This window comes from Natator depressus, chromosome 16 (assembly GCF_965152275.1).
Source record: "Natator depressus isolate rNatDep1 chromosome 16, rNatDep2.hap1, whole genome shotgun sequence".
In the NCBI taxonomy this organism is placed as follows: domain Eukaryota; kingdom Metazoa; phylum Chordata; order Testudines; family Cheloniidae; genus Natator; species Natator depressus.
In genome coordinates, this window is record NC_134249.1 from 10,657,271 (window position 1) to 10,679,716 (window position 22,446).

General features: G+C 49.3%; 1 protein-coding gene across 2 annotated transcripts in view; it reads right to left on the reverse strand.

The window, feature by feature from the left end:
* The window catches only part of ASTN2 (astrotactin 2), a 589,627-nt gene that overhangs the window by 319,284 nt on the left and 247,897 nt on the right, over positions 1–22,446 (reverse strand). For both annotated transcript variants that reach the window (XM_074973795.1, XM_074973796.1), the window contains exons 8-10: positions 12,999–13,083; positions 11,931–12,005; positions 11,262–11,399 (exon numbers count right to left, since the gene is read on the reverse strand). In XM_074973795.1, the coding sequence (XP_074829896.1) occupies positions 11,262–11,399; positions 11,931–12,005; positions 12,999–13,083 (298 nt within the window). The remainder of the gene's footprint in view (positions 1–11,261; positions 11,400–11,930; positions 12,006–12,998; positions 13,084–22,446) is intronic.

The window sequence follows — 22,446 nt, forward strand, 5'->3', positions numbered from 1 at the left end:
TGAGATGGGGTCACCAGAACTGGACACCGTATTTAAGGTGTGGGTGCGCCATGGATTATATAGTGCAGTGGTTCTCAAACTGTGGGTCAGGACCCCAAAGTGGATTGTGACTGCATTTTAATGGGGTCACCAGGGCTGGTGTTAGACTTGCTGGAGCTTAGATTACAGGTCCCCTGCCTGGGGCTTCGGCTTTGCCCGCCACCTGCCCAGGCGACAGGGATTGGGTGGATTCAAACTTTGGTGTCCCCCCTCCTGGGGTCATATAGATTGTTTTGTCATCAGAAAGGGGTTGTGGAGTAATGAAATTTGAGAACCCCGATATGGTGCCATTATGATATTTACTGTCTTAATTTTCTATCCCTAAATACCACCACTAAAGGTGGCAGTGGGCAGGAGGGAAGCAGGGGGAGAAGAAGAAATAGAAGAAGAAGAAGAAAACCCCTTTCATGACAAAGTAGTTTTTGGATTGTGCTATCTGGCAGCTCCCCAGCTGCACTGAGTATTTGCATCACCTCAATGCCCCTCCCTGCACACATTGTATTCGTATATTTCTCATGATGTCTGTTCAGTCCCCTTCCCGCAACAAAGAGGCTGTTTGAAGGAGAATGAAACCAGGACTTCCTAGGTGTTTGGACAGCTGAGCAGAGTGGGAAGCCTGTGGATGCTAGCATAGTGTGTGTCCATCATTATGAATAGTAAAAATGACAGAAGAAGTCATCCCCCATTTCTTTTGAAGATTTGGGGTAAAACACTGAGTTAGGGGAAGCTGCAGAGTCCAATAACAGTGTTTTAAAAGCTTGTAATGAAAAGATCCAGAGAAAACAAAAGAGCATTACAAATACGTTCACATTTGAAGAGGTTTTTTTATTTATTAAATTGGCTCAATAAATATCTAAACAACATCTGTGGGGAGGTTTTTTTTAGTTCGTTTTTTTTCCCTTCTTGACGCTGAGGCATCAGCGCCAATGCAAACAGCAATCAGACTCAGGGAAAACCCAAACCATCTCTTGAGACTTTGCAGGGTTGGTCTCTATGGCACTGGGTTTGCTAAAGTTTGTTCCAAAGTGGTTTTAAATGGCCCAAAATGCTTCTGTCACTTTTCCTGGGGTGGAGTTTTACAACTCAATGGCAAGAGGCTGAGAATTTTGTAGGATTAAAAAAAATTAAAAAGGACTTTTATACTAATGACGAGAAGACTAAGAGTTACAATAGCAAGAATTAAAAACAATAACAATAAAGAACAGAAACAAACCCCAAGAGCTTTGGAAGGGATATAAACCCCCATGCTTCAGGGCATGAACCAACTTCTAATGTTTGGGGTCAGGAAGAAACTTTCTCCAGGTGCAGGTTATTCCATAACTTTCTTGTCTCTTCCTTGGAAGCAAATGATGCTGGCCAAAACTTGAGGGTGAGGGGATGGTTCGTGAGGGGTTTTGTATTTCCAATTTGCTTTCATCCCGATTCAGGATTTTATTCCAATTCAATTTCATTCCAGGCAGGGCTCCAGGGGCTGGCAGTGCTCCCTATCACAGAGGGGGATCCTAGCAGCCCCCAGAGACCTGCCTCCAGCTGGGGTTCCCAGGACTGCCAGGCTCCCTGCTGCGGAGCTCTTGATCCCAGAACACCATCAGGTTTCCAGTGAAAACTTGTCTGTGTTCCGGCAAACGTTTTGTCAAATCTGCCACAGAGCTGGCAAAACATTTTGCTTCAGCAAATCAGCATTTTCCGACAAAACAATTTCAGAGCAGCTCTACTCAGAGACAGGATACATGGACCTCGGTTCTGGCCCAGCTGGGCAATTCATAGGTGGCTTTCAGCATAAGTTTTCTTTTTAACTAACATCATCTGATCATCATCTGAATTACACCACATTGTACAGCCCTAAATAATTCCTATCCTGCCTTGGCGTTTACATCCTTCAAAGTGCTTTCACAAGGGTAGGTCCCTACTTAGTCATCCCTTAGCCAAGCTAGAAATAGCTGGCTCTTTTCATCTGCTCTCATAAATCAAACTGGGAGGCAAGGAAGAATTCCAAGGAGCAGCCGGGACCCTGTCAGGGGAGATTACAAGCACAGGGCTGGAACGCATTCTCATTTGTCTTTCAGCAAAGGCCTCTCCTGTTCTGTGTTTTTTTTGGGAGATGCTGTCCACAGATGGTCCCTATCCCAGCTTTAAAGATTTGAGGCTCCCCTCCCCCACTCCCTTTGGAAACAAGGAGCCCGCCAGGGTGATGAAAGCCATCAGCCCGTGCAACAGGGCTGTTATCTCTGGTGATGACACAGCCACCGTGACATGCCAGGTAATGAATCACCCTCTTTTCAGAAATGAATAAGTTGTGGTCGGTGATGCAATGATCAATTTGCTTCATCATGTTAAGCCGTCCATTCATCACCAGCACCTGCTGTCAGGGGCTCAGGGCCACTTTTATTGGTGCCGGCTGCTGCCATTATCGACAGAGCAATAGTCTTTGAAGGTAGCTCCTTGCGGCTCAAGGCTGCCATTGATGAAAGGGGCTGATAAAGGCCTTGCTTTGCGCTCGCCCATTCTCTCTTCCAGCAGCAGCAAATGGTTTCTTACCGGAAAAGCATCTCCCTCAGCAACCTCTTCCCCCCTGATGCCTGGAATGTCCCAAAGCCAAACCTCTCTATCAGGAGGCCTATCAGACAAATCTTCTATATAGCAGGCTGCAGGGGACTCGATTTCCCCTCAGCACCCGCTGTGACTCCAAGGGGCACAGAGCTATCATAAAATCGCAGGATATTGCAGGCCCTGTAATCAGCCGCGTCCTTCCCATCCATCACTGGCGTGCACCATCCAATAACCCCAGCCCTGGCACGCTGCCTGGCCAGCCTTGTTTCCTTAAGGTCCTGCAGACAAGCAGGTGGTGTCAAGATGAATGGTTCACTCAGGCAGAACGGAGAAATGCAGAATAGCATGAGTGAACTTGGAGAGAGAGAGAGAGTGCGCGCAACTGGGAAGAAGCTGGAAACTCTTTCTATGCTGCACCAAGAAAAGCCAGCTCAAGAGTAGATCCTGGAATCAGTTCTGTGTGGTTCGATGGATAAGGCACTGAACTAGGACTCAGGAGATCTACACTGTATTCTTGGCTGTGCCACTGACCGGCTGGGTGACCTTGGGAAAATCACTTCCCCTCTCACCTTCAGCCTGTCTTGTCTATCTAAGCTGTAAGCACCTTGCAGCAGGGACTGTCTATGAACAGCACCTAGCACAAGAGGGCCCGGATCACTGTCGGGGCCCCTGGGCAGTACCATACAAGGAATACTAGTAAAAATGCGAACAAAAGGAATCTAACATGGCACCAGCCAGCATTTTCTCAGTCTCTGCAGGCAGCGGGATATTGCACGATATTGCAGGCCCTGTAATCAGCCACGTCCTTCCCATCCATCACTGGCGTGCACCATCCAATAACCCCAGCCCATTTGCATAGAAAAATTGTCACCAATAGAGCATTCACTCTTCTGCACAGATCTCAAAGCATTTTATCAAGGTGGGTATTATAATCCTCCTATTATTGATGGAGAAACTAAGGCAGAAAGAGGCAAAGAGTGTGTTTCCCCCACGCAAAAAGTACCCTAAGTCACTGAAGAGCTACAATCCTATTGACTTTCAATTTGAGCAAGTTTCCGAAGTGCCCAAGTCACTTTTGAAAACGGGTCTCAGGCACTGCAAAGCTGAGTGCAGCGTCCCCTAAATAACGTTTAAAAATCTGATCCTTAGATGCTTTGGAAAACGTTCCCCGAAACGACTAGCTGGAAGGTCACCCACCAGGACAGCAGCAGAGCCTGAGTCAGGGATAGAATCTGTGGCTTCAGCCAGCACGTGCTCCTGCAGCGCTCCCCTTTTCGGCTGGGTAAGTTCGGAGACGGCGGACGGAGCTCCCTCTCTGTCCTGCCGTTGAAAGGAAGACGCATGTGCAGTAGTGAGAGAAGCGAGAGAAAAAAAAACAACAACCTGTTGATTGGCCAAAGAATGCAGAGAGCAAAGGGGCTCAACTTGGGAGCAAAATGGAGATGAATCGACAGCGAGTTCAAGAAAATTCATTCTTCCACTGAACACTTGCCTCTCCATCAGGGCACCTCAAAGGCTTGTCAAGCAAAAGCAGGGCTTTTATTTGTTTCTATGGTTGCCATAACGATAGAGCTGTAAGTCATGTCAGCTGGTAGCTGAGGCTCTGCTCCTGTGATTTATAGCTGCTCGGGCTAAATTAGAAACTTTTCTTTGGAATCAGTGACAAAGTCGGAGTGCGTGAAACCCCCACTTTGGAGAGGGGAGAACATAAAAAAATATATTAATAAATAACCGAGCACAGACAATCGGCAAGTGTGAAAGGAAAAGGAGATCACAAGCTTCAACCCAGACCGCATGGGCACCAGAAGGTGCAAGAATCCCTACCTATTTACCCACCAATGTGTCTAACCCCAGATCTCACAGGGACCATTTAGGGGAAAAAGGGGAGTTCAGGCTCTATGGCCCATTCAATCCTTGATCCGCTCTGGCCCAACTGTCAGCAACAAAGCTAATTACTTTGGTTTGTGATGTGGACAATTGCTCGGTAAATTTTGGACTAAGACAATCCACTCATTCCACACAAGTTGCCAAACAGCCCTAGAATCATAGAATATCAGGTTTGGAAGGGACCTCAGGAGGTCATCTAGTCCAACCCCCTGCTCAAAAGCAGGACCAATCCCCATTTTTCACCCCAGATCCCTAAATGGCCCCCTCAAGGATTGAACTCACAACCCTGAGTTTAGCAGGCCAATGCTCAAATCACTGAGCTATCCTTCCCCCAGTACTGCCATCTGATATATCGATTTTTGGTCACTAGAGCTGGTCCGGATTTGAACTGATCCCAGAGGTGAAAGGTTCTCCCTTTCTCAGTCTCCTTAGCCATGTAGTCTCTGCTCACCTATGACAATGCTCACCGGAGCTAACCATTTTCTAGGTCATAATTATTCCCCTTTCCACTACTGGAAACGATCTGTCAGCATTGTTTACATATGTCAAACTGGCTGGGCATATCTAGTGGGGTCCTTCAGGGGTCTGTCTTGGGTCCAGTACTATTCAATTTTTTTAATTAATAACTTGGATAACAGAGCGGAAACGTGTGGATGACACCAAGCACTTGGGAGGACAGGATTAGAATTCAAAACGACCTCAGCAAATTGGAGAATTGGTCAACAATCAACAAGGTTAATTTCAATAAAGCCAAATGCAAAGTACTACACTTAGAAAGGAAAAATCAAACACATCCACAAGATGGGGAATAATTGGCTAGGTGGCAGTACTGCTGAAAAGACTCTAGGGATTAGAGTGGGACAGGAATATGCGTCAACAATGTGATGCAGTTGCAAAACAGGCTAATACCGTTCTGGGGTGTATAACAGCTGTGTTATATTGTAAGACAGCACGGGTGAGGCCTCCATTGGAGTACTGTGACCAGTTCTGGCCATCATACTTTAGGAAAGATGTGGACAAACTGGAGAATCCAGGGGAAAACAACAAAAGTGATAAACAGCCTATGAGGAAAGGTTTAAAAAAACCCAAACTGGGCATGTTCAGTCTTGAGAAAAGACTGAGGGGGGACCTGATAACGGTCTCCTGTATGTTGTGGGCTGTTGTAAAGAGGATGGAGATCAACAGTTCTCCAAGTCCACTGAAGGTAGGAAAAGAAGCAATCGGCTTAATCTTTAGGAAGGGAGATTTAGTTTAGATATAGTTAGACTCTTTTCCCTAATAGTGATAGTTAAATAGTAGAATAGGGAGGCTCGACATTATTAGAGATTTTTCAGAACAGTTTAGACAAACATCTGTCAGGAATGGTCCTGCCTCAGTGCAGGGGCTGGGCTAGATGACCTCTCAAGGTCCCTCTCAGCCCTTTATTTCTATAATTCTATAGACACCATGCTGCCCCAGTACTGCACTGCACTGCCATTTTTTACCAACCATAGACCAGCTTACACTACAGCTGGGGGATTCAGTGGAGAAATTACATTGGGAGTGCAAGGCTTGCCAGGTATATAATGAACTGATAACATTCACGGCGCTGTGCAATACATAAAGCTTTAGAAAGTCTCTGTCCCAACAGAGCGTGCTGGCACAGATCGAGAAGGCAATGCACTCTGGGAGACACCGAGGGGAGAAATAAGGGTTTGGATATTATGAACTTGCAACTTGTGGGAAATGTGGGATTGGCATGAGGAGAGATGTGGGTTGCAAGCCAGGGCTGGGAGGTCAGTTCATTCACAGCGAGTAACACGGGAAAAAACACAGAGATGCCGGAGAGCAGGAAATTAACAGATGTTTTAAGAAAGGGAGACAAATACTGATTGATGGTCGCATCAGCAGAGGGGAATCTGGGAGAGTCCATCAAGCCTAGTACTCTGCTTCTAGCACAGCCAATGCCAGATGCTTCAGGGCTAGGTGAACAGCCCCATAATGCACTGGGCCAAATGTCCAATAACAAAGATTCCAATCTGTGTTTGGCCATGCAATGACATGAGACTGATATCAACATCATACAATGGATCATATTGTGTGGCTGAGGAGGGGACACGTAATGCAGTCTCTGATGAATTATATATGTAAGTATATTAATTATACATTCAAGTTTCATTAACCATAAAAGAAGGCATGTGCCTAATTTATGGTGCACAGAATTAAAACAATACACCATTGTAAGTGATGCATGCAAAGTTATATCCCAGCTCATCTCCGGTAAAAAATGTAACATGGGGAACAATCCTGCATTGCCAAAGAGATGGGACTAAAAGAATTGATAGTCCTTTCTGTCTCTAACTTCTATGATAACAGCTTCTCTAAGTCACAACTTGAAACTCCTTGAGCTATCTAGGGCCTTTCACCAGACCTGCAGCTAACAGCTGGGACATGCAGCTGACTCTCTTGTTGAGCTATTTAGCAGAGCAGCGAACGAGTACAACGTTCCCTCTGAATGCCGGCAGGAAGCTGGAGTCGGCACTTCACTGAACAGCCATTGAAAGGCAGATCTCCATCTACTCTTTACACACTCTCCGGCGTCTTCATAAAAACACAAGGCCACACTCAGACCTTTCCCCTCAGAGTTGTAAAGACTTCACATGCTTCTTCAAAACTAGCCCCCCTGCAATTTCCCTCCATTAAACTCTTAGAGACAAGTGACCCCCGAGCCAAAGGGGACAGACTAATCAAAGGCCTGAAGGAACGTGGCACACTTGTTACCAAGGACATAAAAGAAATACATGACTGTTTTACTGCCACCGTATTACCGTACAGCAAATGGGAACCTCTCCCAGCACCAAGACACAGCTGCATTACAGTTAATGCATTTCAGCACTGAACAGGAGAAGCCCTGGCGCTGAGATGGGACCGCATTAGTGCTTATGCATTCCAACACAATCAGTGGGATATTGCAATCCAGAGACACGCCTGCACTACTACCTCCGTATTACAGCTCTGCAATGGGAAGCTCCAAGGGCAAAGACCCAGCTGCTGTACGGGGACTATATTACAATAAAATGCCCAGGAGTCTCCAAGGGCAGGTTGTATGTTACAGGTCAGTATTGGGGATTTACAGCCCTGAGAGACAAGTTCAGTATCTCCCCTCCCAGACTATCACTCTGAGGCTATGTCTAGACTTAGAGGTAGGGGGGTAATTCCCAACTTTGAGCAGACATACGCACACTAGGTCTCACTGAGCTAGCATGCCAAAAAGAACAGTGTAGCCATGGTAGCACAGGCTACCTTCCCCAACTACATACCCATGGGGTCCGCATGGGTTTGTACTCAGGGCGGCTAGCCTGTACCACTGCTCACCACTGCCCGTGCTACACGACTATTTTGCGTGTGCTAGCTCTGAGTGCTAGCCCAATGATGTCTTTACGAGTTGGGAATCACGCACCCCTAGCTCCAAGTGTAGACACGCCCTGAGTGTGTCTCAGTCCACAAGGACAAAGTGAAGGAACTGGGAAAATATATTTGATTATTTCCCAAACAGCTAAGCTTTCAAAGTAGCTTTCTTATTACAAGAGAGCACTTGAGAACCTCCAGTGCTGAGATAGGCCAGCACCAAGCCTTCTTAATAGCGGATGTAACTCCATCACCTATTCTCAGCATTGCAGTGAACCTCCAGCACTGGAACATGATTGCACTGCACCTGTCACTGCATTAGAGAACCTGTAACACCAACCTACGTGTGCATCACCTTGGCTGTCATCCACCATGGGACACCCGGGCCCTGGAGCTGACAGCCTGATCCCTGTTTGAGCAGTGTTTAAGTTCTAATGCAGAGATAATAGATCATTTTTCGGTTTCCACTGTATCTGTGAAAACTTCCATAATTCAACATCAAATATTTATTATTACGTTTATTAAAGTTTTAATAATTTAGCACCTCCTGCATGTCAGAGTCAAGCTCAGTGAACTGTTCTCCCTTTATTTTACCTGGGTCACTCCAATATTTATATCCACAATTGTAGATTCAAGTTTCATTTACCAGGGAGCAAGTGACATTCTCGGCACCTGAAGCTTCCCCTCACCTCCACCCCCTTCTGTTGCTCTTTCACCCCCTCTGCAGTGGCAAGTAATCCCAGGAATCTCCCATAGGGATCAGTGTTTGAAGAGATTTACTGCCGCCAAGAGAAAACCAAGCTTAATAGACTTTGCTTTTATTAAAATAGCTTGGACTAAATTTGGAGGTGGAGAGAGAAAATATTCTCCTGGCTAGATGTGCTGGGAGATATTAAAAGTGCACAAACATGTTAAACCTTCCCCAGCACCTTTCACCCCAGCACCACAAAGTGCTTGGTACAAAGTGAGCAACTCACAACAGCCCTTCAAGGCTAGGGTATATTATTTTGTAGGAAAAGTGAGCCCAGAAACTAAAGTATAAAATGGGGAGTCAGGAGTTCTTGGGCTGGCACCCTGGCTCTGCCACAGACTTCTTGCATGACCTTGGGCATGACATGAACCTCCAGGCGCATGCATTGCCCAGTCTGTGAAGGTCTCTTCCAACCCTAATATTCTATATTCTGTGATAACTTGACTTTACATTTTTACATGAATGAACAGCAGCTCTCCCTGACAGACAGCTAGCAATGGCTACATCAGGGGGTAGATGCCTTGTAGGTGTCATGGTCAAAGTAGATCTTCAGGAGGGATTTGAAGGGGAGGGTGGTGTCTTTACAGACAAGGTAAGGGAGGTGTTCTATAAGCAGACTCATAGACTTTAAGGCTAGAAGGGACCATCACGATCATCTAGTCTGACTTCCTGCATATTGCAGGCCACAGAACCTCACCCACCCACTCCTGTAATAGACCCCTAACCTCTGGCTGAGTTACTGAAGTCCTCAAATCATGGTTTAAAGACGTCAAAAGTTACAGAGAATCCACCATTTACACTAGCTTAAACCAGCAAGTGACCAGTGCCCCATGCTGCACAGGAATGCAAAACAAAAAAACAGGGTCTCTGCCAACCTGATCTGGGGGAAAATTCCTTCCCGACCCGAAATCTGGAGATCAGTTAGACCCTCAGCATGTGGGCAAGACCCACCAGCCAGACACCTGGGAAGCAAAGGGAAAGAAGGAGCAAAGACGACTATTGGAGAAGTGGGCTAGTTGGCAGAGAGGAAAGGGCAGGGGCATTGTGATAAAATTATGGAACCGAGGAGTACTGACTCCCAGTTGGTTGCTCAGCACACTAGACAACACTGCTCTCCTAAGGTTGGGTTTGTGCCTAGCTTGTCAGTGAAGGAAGAGAGGACGCACACCTGACCATCGCCTTTCTTGAGTGAGTGAGTGGATGGATGGATGTCTGAATGTTCAAAGATAGAGTTGCAACACTGATGAGGATCCATGGGGTAGAGAAGTGAGGTCTCACATTCATGAGGAAAGTCTTACCAGAAAAAAAAGAACCTGAGGTCTCAATAGAACCCGACTAGCTTATTCTCACCCAGGGATTGATTTGGGAGACTCATGATGGTTGAGGGTAGGGGTATAAGAAGGGGAGCTCACACTTCCATAGCTAGGAGGGCAGCATAGCTAAACCCTCATGTACGAGGTGGGGTGAGACTTGCCCTGCACCTGGGTTAACCTCGTTCAGTTGACAGCCACCACAGCGCCAGCAGGGGCAGTCTCTAAGGCCCTGTCCTATACTTGGTTTTCCCTCTGGCACACGGTGGACACGTGACTTGCCCAAGGTAACACTTATAACCACAGAACACCTCTGCTTCCCAGCCCACACTCAGTACACTTCTCCTTCACCCAGCAGAGGTTCCCTTAGATCCAGCTTCTGAAGTAGACCAGTACCAACCAACCAAAGTCCGGGGAACAGAGTGAGCCACGCCAGGGAAGCCAAACAAAATCCACCAAGTTTACAGAGAAGCATAGGAGAAAAATGTATAAAAACAAGACAAGGCAAGGTGGGCTCTGTTCACTAGGGACCAGCTTTGACCCCACAGCCAAGTGCTGGAGGCTGCAGCATAGGGGTATAAGACAGTCTGAGTATGTGTCTGCCAATCCTCCATCTCCGCCTGGAGCCAGTGCCTAATGTTTTAATACCCAGGAGAACTGCTGGCATTTCTATGAGCGTTTCTGAAAGATGAATAATCCATTTGCCAAGTCAAGCAAGCAATCTCTCCCCTCCACTCCCTGCCTTGCAAAGAGCATTCCCAACTTGTGCTTGTCACAGTCAAATAAGAGCATGTGATTCTTGCTAGCCACTTGATCTCTTGACATCCCTGACCCCTTATTCTTATTTAGCTCGCACTGGAGAATGCTTTGATGTAAGATACACCAGTATAAGTCAATTGGTTTAATTTAAGAGAATCCATCCAACATCTGCACTAGTTTAGCTGCATGGATTGAAAACACGCCTTCAGTTAAAATCTGAGCAATTGTGTGTGTAGGCCAGCCCTAAGCTCAGAAGAACTAAACAACCTAACAGCATCCGTGTAGGCCTCTTCCCACCATGCATATCATCTACAATGAAGGTGGCTCTCCACTGACTCAAGCATGTAGAAAGGTTTTTGGAGCAGACACGGGCATGGAAAACACATTCTCCCTCAAGAAACCGACTCATGTGCAGGACTGCCAATGGCCAGGTCAACACTGAAATATTCAAAGCCGCACTCAGCCCGAGAGACAGTCCCGTCTGGAGATAGGAAGACATCCCACCAGAGGGGTACTGCATCTCGGCTTCTTACAAGGAGCATTGAGAGTCATCTCCGCAAGACAGTTTGGTCCCCTACCTGACATCTGCCGGGTCTTCCGTCACCAGGACGTCTGTCTTGCAGCTGGCGAGAGGGTTGATGGAAAGCTCCACAGGAGGCACCACGAAGCTCTTACTGACAGGCAGCCAGAGGCCCTGACCCAGACTATAAGTGGACCTGAGAGAGAGGCAAGAACGTAGCGTAAGCACATGAAATACAGGGCAAGCGCTAGGTCCCCCTTCAGTGTCTGAACGTCTGGAGGCTGGTTGGATGGTACGGTGGGGTGGGTTACGGAGCCTGTTTGGTATCTTGCTCCAGAAAGCCAACACTGGGGAACGGACCCAGAACAGGGGAGAGCAGGGAGAGGGGTAGAAGGGCAGCCTGAGCACAAGTGGGCAAACTGGCCCCTCTGAATCTGGAGGACAGAGTGGATCGCTGGGATCCACTTCACGCTTCCCTCGGTTGCTTCCTGACCCAGGTGCATGCCAAAGGGGATGGTGACCGGAGGGTCAAACCCTTCCCCCCCCGAAGGTCTTCCAAACTCACTGACTACGAACGGAGCCCGTGCAGCACAGGGAGAAGAACAAGATGGCGGCAGGAGCTAGTGACTGCAAAGCCTGCTGGAGCGGTTCCCAAAGAGACCCGATGTGCCCTGGCAGCCAAGTGCTCCAACTCCCAACAGACTGACTGACTAGCCATTCAGCTTACCTGAGAATCTTCTCGGGCGCTTGCTCTCCTGTGACCAAGTCGTAGCCCCTTTCGAGCGTTGTGTAGGGCCAAGGCCTGAGAGACAGAGAAGGACAGAGAGCACCGCACGTCAACCGGCAAGGAAAGGTAAACACCCAGGGACAAGCTCACCTAGCGATGCCAACAGGTGGGTCTAGATCCAACTATACACATCAGGAACTGGTACACAAGAAAGGGGATCTGGGAGAAAGGTAAAGCTCCGTTTTCCCCATCCTGACATTAAGGGCTCATAGCACCCGTCACAGGGTGCCTGACCCTCTGACGGGCTAGACTAGCTGTGACAGGCTCTGCTAAAGAGAACGAACCCAGCCAGATCCACCCGTGAGTCGTTTAATTGCATAGGCGGCCAGGCAGCAGCTAATTAGCTAAGGAACACCTGGGCTTAATAAAGGCTTGAGGGTTCAATCAGAAGGTTCCAAAAGCTCTGGAGGAAAGGGACTGCTCAGGGGAACTCCCCAGGAAAGGGGACTGACGAAAGGTACTCCTGGAGGGGATGTGTTTCAAAAGGCAGGTGCCATCAGTGACAAGTCCCTCCAGAGAGCTGGTCCCAGTGAAAGGACTTTACCAGACAGCAGCAGGCGATCCAGATCCAGAGAAGCATTGTGGTGGTTCAAGCTCTGTGGGATCCCTGAGCCCAGAGAAGGAACCCTTCCCCAGCTGATGGCAAGAGGCCTAACTCCAGAAGAGGGTCTTGATTTGAGAGGGCCTCACAGGTAAGGAGCCTGGACGGAGAAGGCAAATGGACTCGGTTCGGGCAGACATTTGCCGCTCCCCCAGCTAGGACGCTGGGCAGAAAGCTTGCTTGCCTGCCATATTCAGCTTTTAGTTACATGAATTAGATCCCTGAAGGGGCGTTGTTCACTATGTGAAAGCCTCACTGAACTCATAAAAGCCTATTGGGGAAACTGAAGCAGCAACGTAACCCTGGATCTGCACTGAACCGTTGGGCAGTGTGTGCCACTGATGACGCCAGCCTGGACCCAAGGGGGCAGTCTGGGGGTGAGTGTCCACTTTACCATCCCCACTCACCCTTCACTGTGCCCCCAGTCACTGCGCACGCACAGATGCCGATGCACTGGGTCAGGGGCGTAGCCTTCATGACAGCTGCACTCACCTAAAAGGGAAAGGAGAGAGATTCAACCTCTGTCTGCAGAGAGCGCATGAGGAGTAACTGTATGCGGCTCTCCCACACCACCATTCCTCTCCCTGTTCATCCACAGCTGGCCGTTCTAGCGTTCTGCCTCCTTACCTCAAGGGCTCATTCTCTGATTCCCCCCCACCCCATTCCCCTCCTGACAACATTAGTGGAGGCGTCATGATTTTTCCACACCAGAGACCTAACTACACTTGGCCCAGATTGATTCTTTGTTTGGTAGAAATACATAACCCGGAGCGAGAGATGGTGGAATAAAAGATTAATTGGATTTGCACATATAGTCGCTGTTAAAAGCTTTTGTTGATTTTTTTCCCTCCAGCCCCGTCCCTTTCTTTTCCCCTTCAGCTCCTGTCTTCATTTGACAGAGCATCGGACTAAGTCTTAAACACAGGCAGAGTGTGTGCGGGGGGTGGTGGTGGTGGAGGGACTGTTCAAAGCAAACCGTTCCCTTTAGTTCTCTCTGCCCACACCCCGCTATGGCCACAGTGAAGGAAAGATGTTGTGGCAGAATGGGGTGTGGATACCCCAGACAGAGTTAACACAGACTGACAAAATACCCATGCTTTCTTTGGGCCCTATGGAAGACCTCAAAATGTCTTAAGGGTATTGAAATAAGCGCTTTCTTTGCAGAGGGAAGGAAACAGGGGTTCAGCTCAAAGACTGTGAAAAGAACAGTCTGCAAAGGGGGGGCGGGGAGGAAGCAGACAGCTAATGATGTGCTCAAATGCAACAGCACCTTCATGAAATATTCACTGCTTTAAACACGTCTAATATTAAAGATTAAACATCCCGAGATTTGTCCTGGTGACTCTAGAGTACTGATTGATGATCTGCCATAGCTGCTAAACTCATGATTCATAAGGAGCGGTGGAAGCACTACCTCTCCAAAGGGAAAGGGACTCGGGGAAGAAGGCTGGCTGTATTGTCTCCCGCAGGAGTTCAGACAACAAGGCCAAGCGTGCCTGCCCTGGGATGTGGTGGATGGAGTTTTATTCTCACACACCATCAATCGAAAAGCAGTTATTTTTCCAAGAGTGCTTAGCATGCAAGTTTTCTCAGTTGCTGCGTGGATCATTAATTCCTGACGCTTATTACATAACAAATATGTGTTCTGCAAATGAGAGACATCTCAAAGTGCTTGCAAAGCAGAGCTGTGGGGCTGCAGGGATGTTGGCCCGTTCTCCAGCTTCAGCCCCTGCCCCAGCAATTACTAGAGCTGTAGGCTGGAGTGCACCCACTGAGAATTCCTCGATGGATCCATAGGGCTGTAATAGACCTGTATTTTAAGGGTTGGCACCAAGGAAGGTGTGGGGTGTCTTTGATTAAAGTGTTTATTAAAGGGTTTATTTTGCCCTCCAGTTTGTTAACTATTTGCAACCACCAGCAGGAACACTGATTTTATTGACTCCATTCCCACAATGCCAACAGCTGAAGGTTGTGCTTGAGGGTTTACCGGAAGGTTTATTTCAGTCAAGTAAAACAGCAAGCAACACTACCAACTTCCCTTCTCATCCAGATATTAAACTCATTTCAGAGAGCAGAGATGAGAGAGACCCAGGGACTGGGAATCAGGCCTCCGCCGTCTATCCATGTGGCTTGCTGCCAGGCCTGAGAAGTCATGTGTGTCCAGATTTTCAAAAAAGACGAGCATGCTGGGTGTTAAACCATCAATGTCACAACAGTAGGAGCTGCCAGCACTGAACTCTTGGCAATCAGGTCACTAAACTCTCCATGCTGGAGTTCCAAAGGTATTTAGGTGCCTGAAGATGCCGACAGGTACTTAGTGGGATTTGCAAGCGGGCCCAAGCCAGCTAGCCCCTAACTTCCATTGACTCCCTAGCTGCATCTTTAGACACCAAAATACCTTTGAAGAACTGGCCTTTTGTGACTCAGCTCCTCCCTTGCAGGTGTGTTGTGAGCAGAGCTGATCACAGCAGACTGACTGGCAAGAACTTTGCTTTAGATTCATTCCCTATGGGGGCAGGGAGCGACCTGCATCTCAACTCTCCCTTCTGAAAGAATCCGTGTTCTTTGTTCTTCAGATACAAACAAGCTGTTCAGAAAAACTCAGCTGGAGGTGCCAGATTTTGCATAAATGAGAAGTCAAGATCATCAGTCAACTCAAGATCACTCTAAGTCTGGATTAGGCTCATGCACTTGACTAGAGTTTTGAGTCAGGGACAAAACTCCAGAGCAACAAGTTGCAGGTAGCTTCGGGTTTAGTTACAAGCATTCTGTGCAGCTCTGATTGTGAGGGGACAAAATTAATTAGTATTTAGAAAGTACTTTGAGGCTCTTTGGGTATCACACCCTGATGGCACATACCTAACTGTGAATAGACAGCCTCCAATGCATTTCTACCCGTTGGTGAGTGTGTTGCAGGTCCCCGCTGCTGTGACTCATTCACAAAGGATATGAGTCTGTAAGAGTACATCTCCACTTCAAAAACACCCCTGGAAGGAAATCTCAGAGCCCGGGTCAACTGACTCAGGCTTTTGGGGCTTGAGCTGCAGGGCTAAAAACAACCATTCCTGCTAGGGCTGGAGACCAGGCTCTGAGGCCCTCCCCACTCCCAACAGAGGAGGCTTGGCACTTTAGCTTAAGCTCTAGCAGCTCACGCTTTCAGGTCTGGAGGTCTCCGGTTCACTCCCTGGTGTGTCACCCAAGATGTGGCACATTCCTTTAGGCTGGCAGGTTACAGATCGCCCATATGCGAAGGGTAAGGAATATCCAGTACGTCACTATTTTATCGGAAGATATCAGGAGGAAACCACCTCGGCGGTGACCAGCTACTGGAAAAGCAACGGCCGATAAACCCAGAAATGGGGTATGGTGATTCCCACAGAACACAAGGCGGGTTTTGAAGGGGGGAGCCGCAGGCCCCGGATGGCAGTGAAGCCCCTCTAAGGCAGGCTGTGCAGCTGCCAAACCAGAGCGCTGCATTTCTTCCAGAGCCCTCTGGGGACAAGTCAGCAGCTGCCGTCTCTGCTGAGCACACAGAAAGCTACAGAGACCTGGCCCTGCGGGGTGCACATGGCCTGCACATCCCCCACCCCAGCATCGCGCAGCTGAACCAGACAGACATCGGCAAGGCTTTCAAGGCATGCATGGTACCAGGTGCCTCTCTTCACAGGAGATATAAAACTGAGCTCCTGCTCACCTGTCCAGGTGGTGCTCACAGTTCAGCTACTTCCAACAGCCAGGAAGCTGGGGAGCGCACCTTTGTTCTCTCCTTCCTGCTACCCCGTGCTGATGCTCAGACCCAGCTGTTTCTGAACGGCCACTTGTGGGTTTATATTAGGCGGGAAGGATCGGCCTTGTGTTCCACATGTTCTCTCCTCGTTCCCAGTTGACAATGCAACCACAGTGCAGGAAAATTAGCAGCTAAGAGGCCAGGTCCGATGGGCTAAGTTCTCAGAGCCCCTAATCTCAGCCACTAACTGATGTCAGAGATTCCTTGGCCTGAGTAACTGGGATATAGAAAAAGAGGGCGGACCTGAGCAAGCCCATGACTGGTTCACCCTTCCCCCGGACTGGAGCAACTCCAGCATGGGGCCAAGGTGGCAAAGCACCTTCCTGGCTTGCCAAGCGCTGGTTACAGAATCACTAGCAGCAGACATGTGAGGAACTTTCTCTCGGAATGCAGTTCCATGACTGGAGGGACGGAGCACGAATAACGGAAGAACATGCAACAAGAAGTGAGCTGTCAGTCTCAACCAACACATCAGGGCTCCACATCTCTGACTCCCAATGACACCAGAAGAGAGGAATGGGGGAGCACTGTAGTTTCCAGCTAGCTCACCTTTCAGTACAGGGTCAAACATCATTAACAAGGACAAACACAGGTTTCAGAGTGGTAGCCGTGTTAGTCTGTATCAGCAAAAAAAAAACGAGGAGTACTTGTGGCACCTCAGAGACTAACACATTTATTTGGGCATAAACTTTCATAGGCTAAAACCCACTTCATCGGAGCCATGCAGTGGAAAATACAGTAGGAAGATATATATACACACAGATAACCTGAAAACGTGGGTGTTGCCATACCAACTGTAACGAGACCAATTAATTAAGTTGGGATATTATCAGCAGGAGAAAAAAGAAACTTCTGTAGTGCTAATCAGGACGGCCCATTTCAAACAGTTGAGAAGAAGGTATGCTCTCCCTTCCCCTGCCTGTCCTCCCCTGCAGGGAATGAACGCTGGCTCTAGCGTGGGGGATACACAGCCCGTTGTTGCAGCACCTACAGACCCCATCGGAGATAAGGGCCCCTTTGTGCTAGGCGCGGTACACACACAGTAAGTCAGTCCCAACCTGATGAGTTTACAACTAAACAGTCAAGAGGAACAAAGGGTAGGAGGGGAAACAGAGGCACAGAGAGACGTGACTTATCCACGGTCACATACCAGGTCAACGGCAAAGAGAGGAGTAGAACCCAGGCCTGAGTTGCAGTCTGATGTCCTCTCCCCTGGACCACACTGCCTCTCAAACTGGCTGGGCTATCAATGGGGCCCAGATACAGTGAGGGGTGCATTGAGAATCCTTGAAACCCGTTTTTCTGTGCACAGGATGCAATGCCTGTGCCCATTCCCCAACTTCAGGAAACTCTACCCCCAACAGTCCCGTGCTGCGTGTCAGTGACCAATTCCAGGTCACACTGAAGTCTCTCTGCTGACTTTAGCTTGAGGAGATGCCCTTTTGCCTCAGCCAGCACGCCTGGGAAGACGAGAGAGAGACACCTGTGACCCCCCTCTGCCTGCTGTGCTTTTAATTTCCATGGAAGGTTGGCTCGGGAGGCTTCCGTTGGCTCACGTGAAAGTGCATCCATGCAAAAAGGAGCCAGCGCAGCAGGGTAATAATGAGCCACTCTCCCGGGGAGGGATGGAGATCCAAGCAGAGCCTCGAGCCCCTGGACACCTCTGACAGGGAGTCTGCTGCAGGGATGGAGCCTACAGCTCTGGCCCACTTTGTGCAGCTGCGGCAATGACCTCTATTGGCTATTTAGGGAAGCTGGGGGCATTGCAGCTCTGCCTGAGGCTGGCAGCGCTGAAAAGGTGGAAGAGAACAGTGGCTCTGCGCGAGGGAGCAAGGAGAAAAGTGACACCTTGTCAGGAACAGGTGAGTCCCTGGGAGTGGAGAGAAGCAGTAACAGGAGATGGTGTCCTTCTCTTTTCGTGCCAAATAGTTTCTCTTTTCTTTACTGGCAGGAGAGATTTTAGAATTGACAAGGAAGAGCATGTTGGCTGCTGACCCATCTCCCCAGCCCAGGGTGGGCTCATGCCCCAGCCAGAGTCCGTTCAGACCCTTGCTCTCAGGGCTTCAAGCTTTACTTCCAAATAAAACTGGTAGCACAAACTCCACATCAAGCCTGTTCCTTCCCCTGAGCCTGCCTTCTGCTGACAGCTCTTCCCCAGTCCTCCCTGAGGCCATCTGTCTGGGGGCCCATCCTCTGGCTACACACCCGCAAGAGAAACCAACCTGCTTGCTGCAACTCTGCCCTCAACTGAGCTCTTTCCACTTTTATAGGAATCGGGTGCTCACCTGGCAGTCATGTGACCACTTGCAAACTACCAGGTCCCAACTGGTTCTCAACAGGGTGCTGGCCCCTAAAGAGGCAGAGCACCCTGTGATGATGCCCGAAAAGGAAATGCATCCATTACAAAGCACACTCTCAGGGCAAAGGACAGTAATCCCCACATGTTGTATCAAAAGCTGCACACATGGAGAAATAAAAATATCCCAGGCCCCAGCCTCTAAATCAACGAGACCTGGGATTTTTTTGGGGGGGGGTGTCTCTTTTGTACATTTAAAGTTGCAAAATTATTTTACCCCATCCCCTAAAATCCAGCGACTCTTCTCCCCAAGATTTACTATTCGGTTTTGTGCCCTGTTAAAGGTCTTCCAGTTCATCTCTCTTCCCAAAGTAGCCTTCCCAGGAGAGGCTGCCGAGCAGCCGCCTGTCAAGAATCGTCACTCCGAAAATTCTTCCTCCTCCCGCCAGTGCAGCAGAGTAATCCTGTTAGCCCTGGTTAGGGCGAGCAGCTGATCTGCTGTGATGATGCTTTAGGGATTCCTTTAATGCCCAAACACACCCAGACAGAAGGCTCCACAAATCTATCTTCTTTCCCAGTCATTTTCTTCTCTCTCCGCTCATCATTTCAAATCTGGGGACAAAGCAATGTCACTCGGTGTTTTGCACTTCCGGTATTTGAGCATCATAGCTGGGCCACTCTTTGCTGATATCTCCTATTCTTAGCCTTGGTCTACACTTAAAATTTAGATGGACTTACCTATGCCGCCATGGGGTGTGAAAAATTCACACCCTGGGCGCCAAAGTTAAGCTGACCTAACCCCTGGTGTAGACACGGCTCGGTCGATGGAAGAATTCTTCTGTCATCCTCGCTACCATTGCTTGGGGAAGTGGATTAACTACAGGGGTGGAAACACCCATTCCTCGATGCAGGAAGCACCCACACAATGGTGCTAGAGCCGCAGAGCTGCAGCTGCACCTGTTGTGTAGACATGCCCTAAAGGCTTTTTTACACTGGAGAAACCGGCCGCACTGTAACCACAGAGATGGAGTCACACTGGAACACCTCCCCCCAGTGTGGACATGCGGCACCAGTGTCAGGTCGGGCTGGCACTGGGGCAACGTACTCTACGGTAAGCCCCTTTTTCAGCAGGTCCAGTGTCTCCATCCTAGGGGTCCTGCACGGGTGGAACTACAGTGATGTGGTGACATTAGTGAAAGTTTCTCTAACGAAGACAGCACCTAAGTTTGTCCATGCGAGCTGGGGTCCTGGGGAAGATTCTGAGTCACACATATCACCGAACAATAGCAATGTAAGGCTGGAAGGGCCTTTGCGAGGCCATCCAATCCATTCCGCCTTCGCTGAGGCAGGACACAATATATCAAACCATCCCTGGCAGGTGTTTGCCTAACCTGTTAAAAAATCTCCAGTGACAGAGATTCCGCAGCCTGCTCCAGTACTTAACTACCGACAGCGAGAAAGTTTTCTCTCATCTCTAACATGAATCTCCCTTGCTGCAGTTTAAGCCCAGTACTTCTTGTCCTACCTTCAGTGGACACAGAGAGCAAATGATCACTGACCTCCTTACAACAACCTTTTACACATCTGAAGACTTATCAGGTCCCCTTCAACCGTCTCCTCTCCAGACTAAGCACACTCAGTTCTTTCCACCTTTCCTCACAGGTCTGCTTTTCCAAACGTCTTATTTTTGTTGCTTTCCTCTGAGCTTTCTCTAGTTTATTCACATCTTTTGCAAAGTGTGGTGCTCACACCTGGACACAGCACTGCAGCTGAGGTGTGCCACCTCGCTTGCTGACCCGTGGCTCCTTTCCAAGATCTTGTCCCAATTTCCTCCTCTATGCCAAGAAACAGGAGTCCCTCCCTCCCCCTGCATGGCTTGATATTATAAATTTGCATTCACATACACTCCCTCTCTCTCCAGGGGTGTTTATTCCGGCCAATGCCCTTGTGGCAGCTTAAAGCAAAGCTTCGACCCCTTACTCCTGCAGCCTGTCCCTGGCTCTGTGGGTCAGCTCCAGATTGGGCATGGGAGGACATCCAAAAAGAAAGAGCTTTAACACGCATGGATGGACAAAACGGGAGAAAGCATCTGCCCTGGGAAAGCACTTTCCACAGCCAATGAGCCAGCGGGAAAGCATTCCTGGAAATAACATAGGCCATTTCCCCGCAGCTCTCAATTCCCATCTGATGCCAGCTCCAACCCAGCAGGTGCAGCTGCGTTTCCCCCGCCGCATGCAGGGCCAAGAGGAGACAGGACCCAATTCCTATGTGTCATCCGCAGGCAACTCCACGGCAGGGGGGAATCTTCAGCACAGCCACCCCGTAACAGTGTCGGTTGCTTCCCCCTGGCTGCCTGCCTCTCCTGCAGAACGAGGGGGAGGGGGAGTGCCCCAAGAGAGAAAGCCCCAGCTGTAATTGGTGGCCCAAGGTCGAGCATTATTCAGCTCACAGAAGGACCCTTTCAGTGCCCCCATTTCCCAGACAGAGCATGGCTGACTGCCCCCAGTGTTCACTACATTGCCTGCACAAAGGCGGGCACAATGCCCCTCTTTTCTGGGTGAGCTGCCTTTAGCAACAGCGATAGGATCCGGATGGAGAGCAGCACCACTTTCTGGGCTCGCATTGAACGGATCACTGCGGTTCCAATCACGCTCGGATAAGGCTCTTTGTTACGGCATGCGGAGGGGATCTCGGGTACACGCAGGGCCGGCTCACCTCTCCCCTTTGCTGGCTGTGTGCATGGTGCTGACAATGCAGAGGAACAGGGCCGACTTGGCTATGGGAGCCTGCGGGTCCTTCTCCGCAACAGAAATCTCTGACCCACCCCACACCTATGGAAAGGGCCTTTCTCCAAGGCTAGAGCAAGAAAAAGCTGCCAGGACAGGCATCCCCTGGCACAATCACTCCCTGGGTGAAGCCAGAGCACAGGTAGGATTGAAGAGCAATGGCACACTGCAATCCCCATCTCCTTCCAGAGAAAGGAAATGGAGCAGGGGAGCAGGCTGGGGTGCCCTCCTCTCCATTTAGAAATGCTGCTTGCAGAGGGGACAGGCCCCAGCTGGACGCCAGCAGCCAGCTCCATGCTCGCCAAGAGGAACTTTTATACAAGTTAAGGCCATTCTGTGGGTAGCATCAGTGACAACAGCAGGAGCGACTGCCAGCGAGGCATGGCCTGGACAGGGGGCACAGCACCAGGAATACCTCCATCACACTCTTGGAGCCCCAGCCCACACTGCTCCTTGCCCCAGACACACGACAGACCCGGCTTCACCACCAAATGGGTCTGGGTGTGCCCTGACCAGCATCATAATCTAGCCCTTACGTGACACGTTTCACCAGTAGCTCTCAAAGCACTTTACAAAGTAGGTCAGTAGCATTTATCCCCATTTTACAGATGGGGAAACTGAGGCACAGAGAGGGAAAATGACTTGCCTAAGGTCATCCAGCAGGCCAGTGCCAGAGCCAGGACCAGAACCCATGTCCCCAACCAGTGCTCACCGGCCATCAAAATCCATGGCAATTTTGCCATCAGCCCTGAAGCTTTCTGAGTGGCAGGTAGAACATCAGAGAAACAAGTTCTTAATTCAACATCCTGAGCAACTGCCAAATGGGTGGGTCAAAGCCCGTCGCTCCGCTCTGCCATTGGAAGCCCAGGATTTAGCCCTGCAGGCCCCTCTGTCTGTCCTCCCCCACATTTTCTCATATATGGAGCCTCACTAACAGAAACAGGTTTGGGGGGCTCAATGTATGCAGGCACTGATCTCCCCCCTGC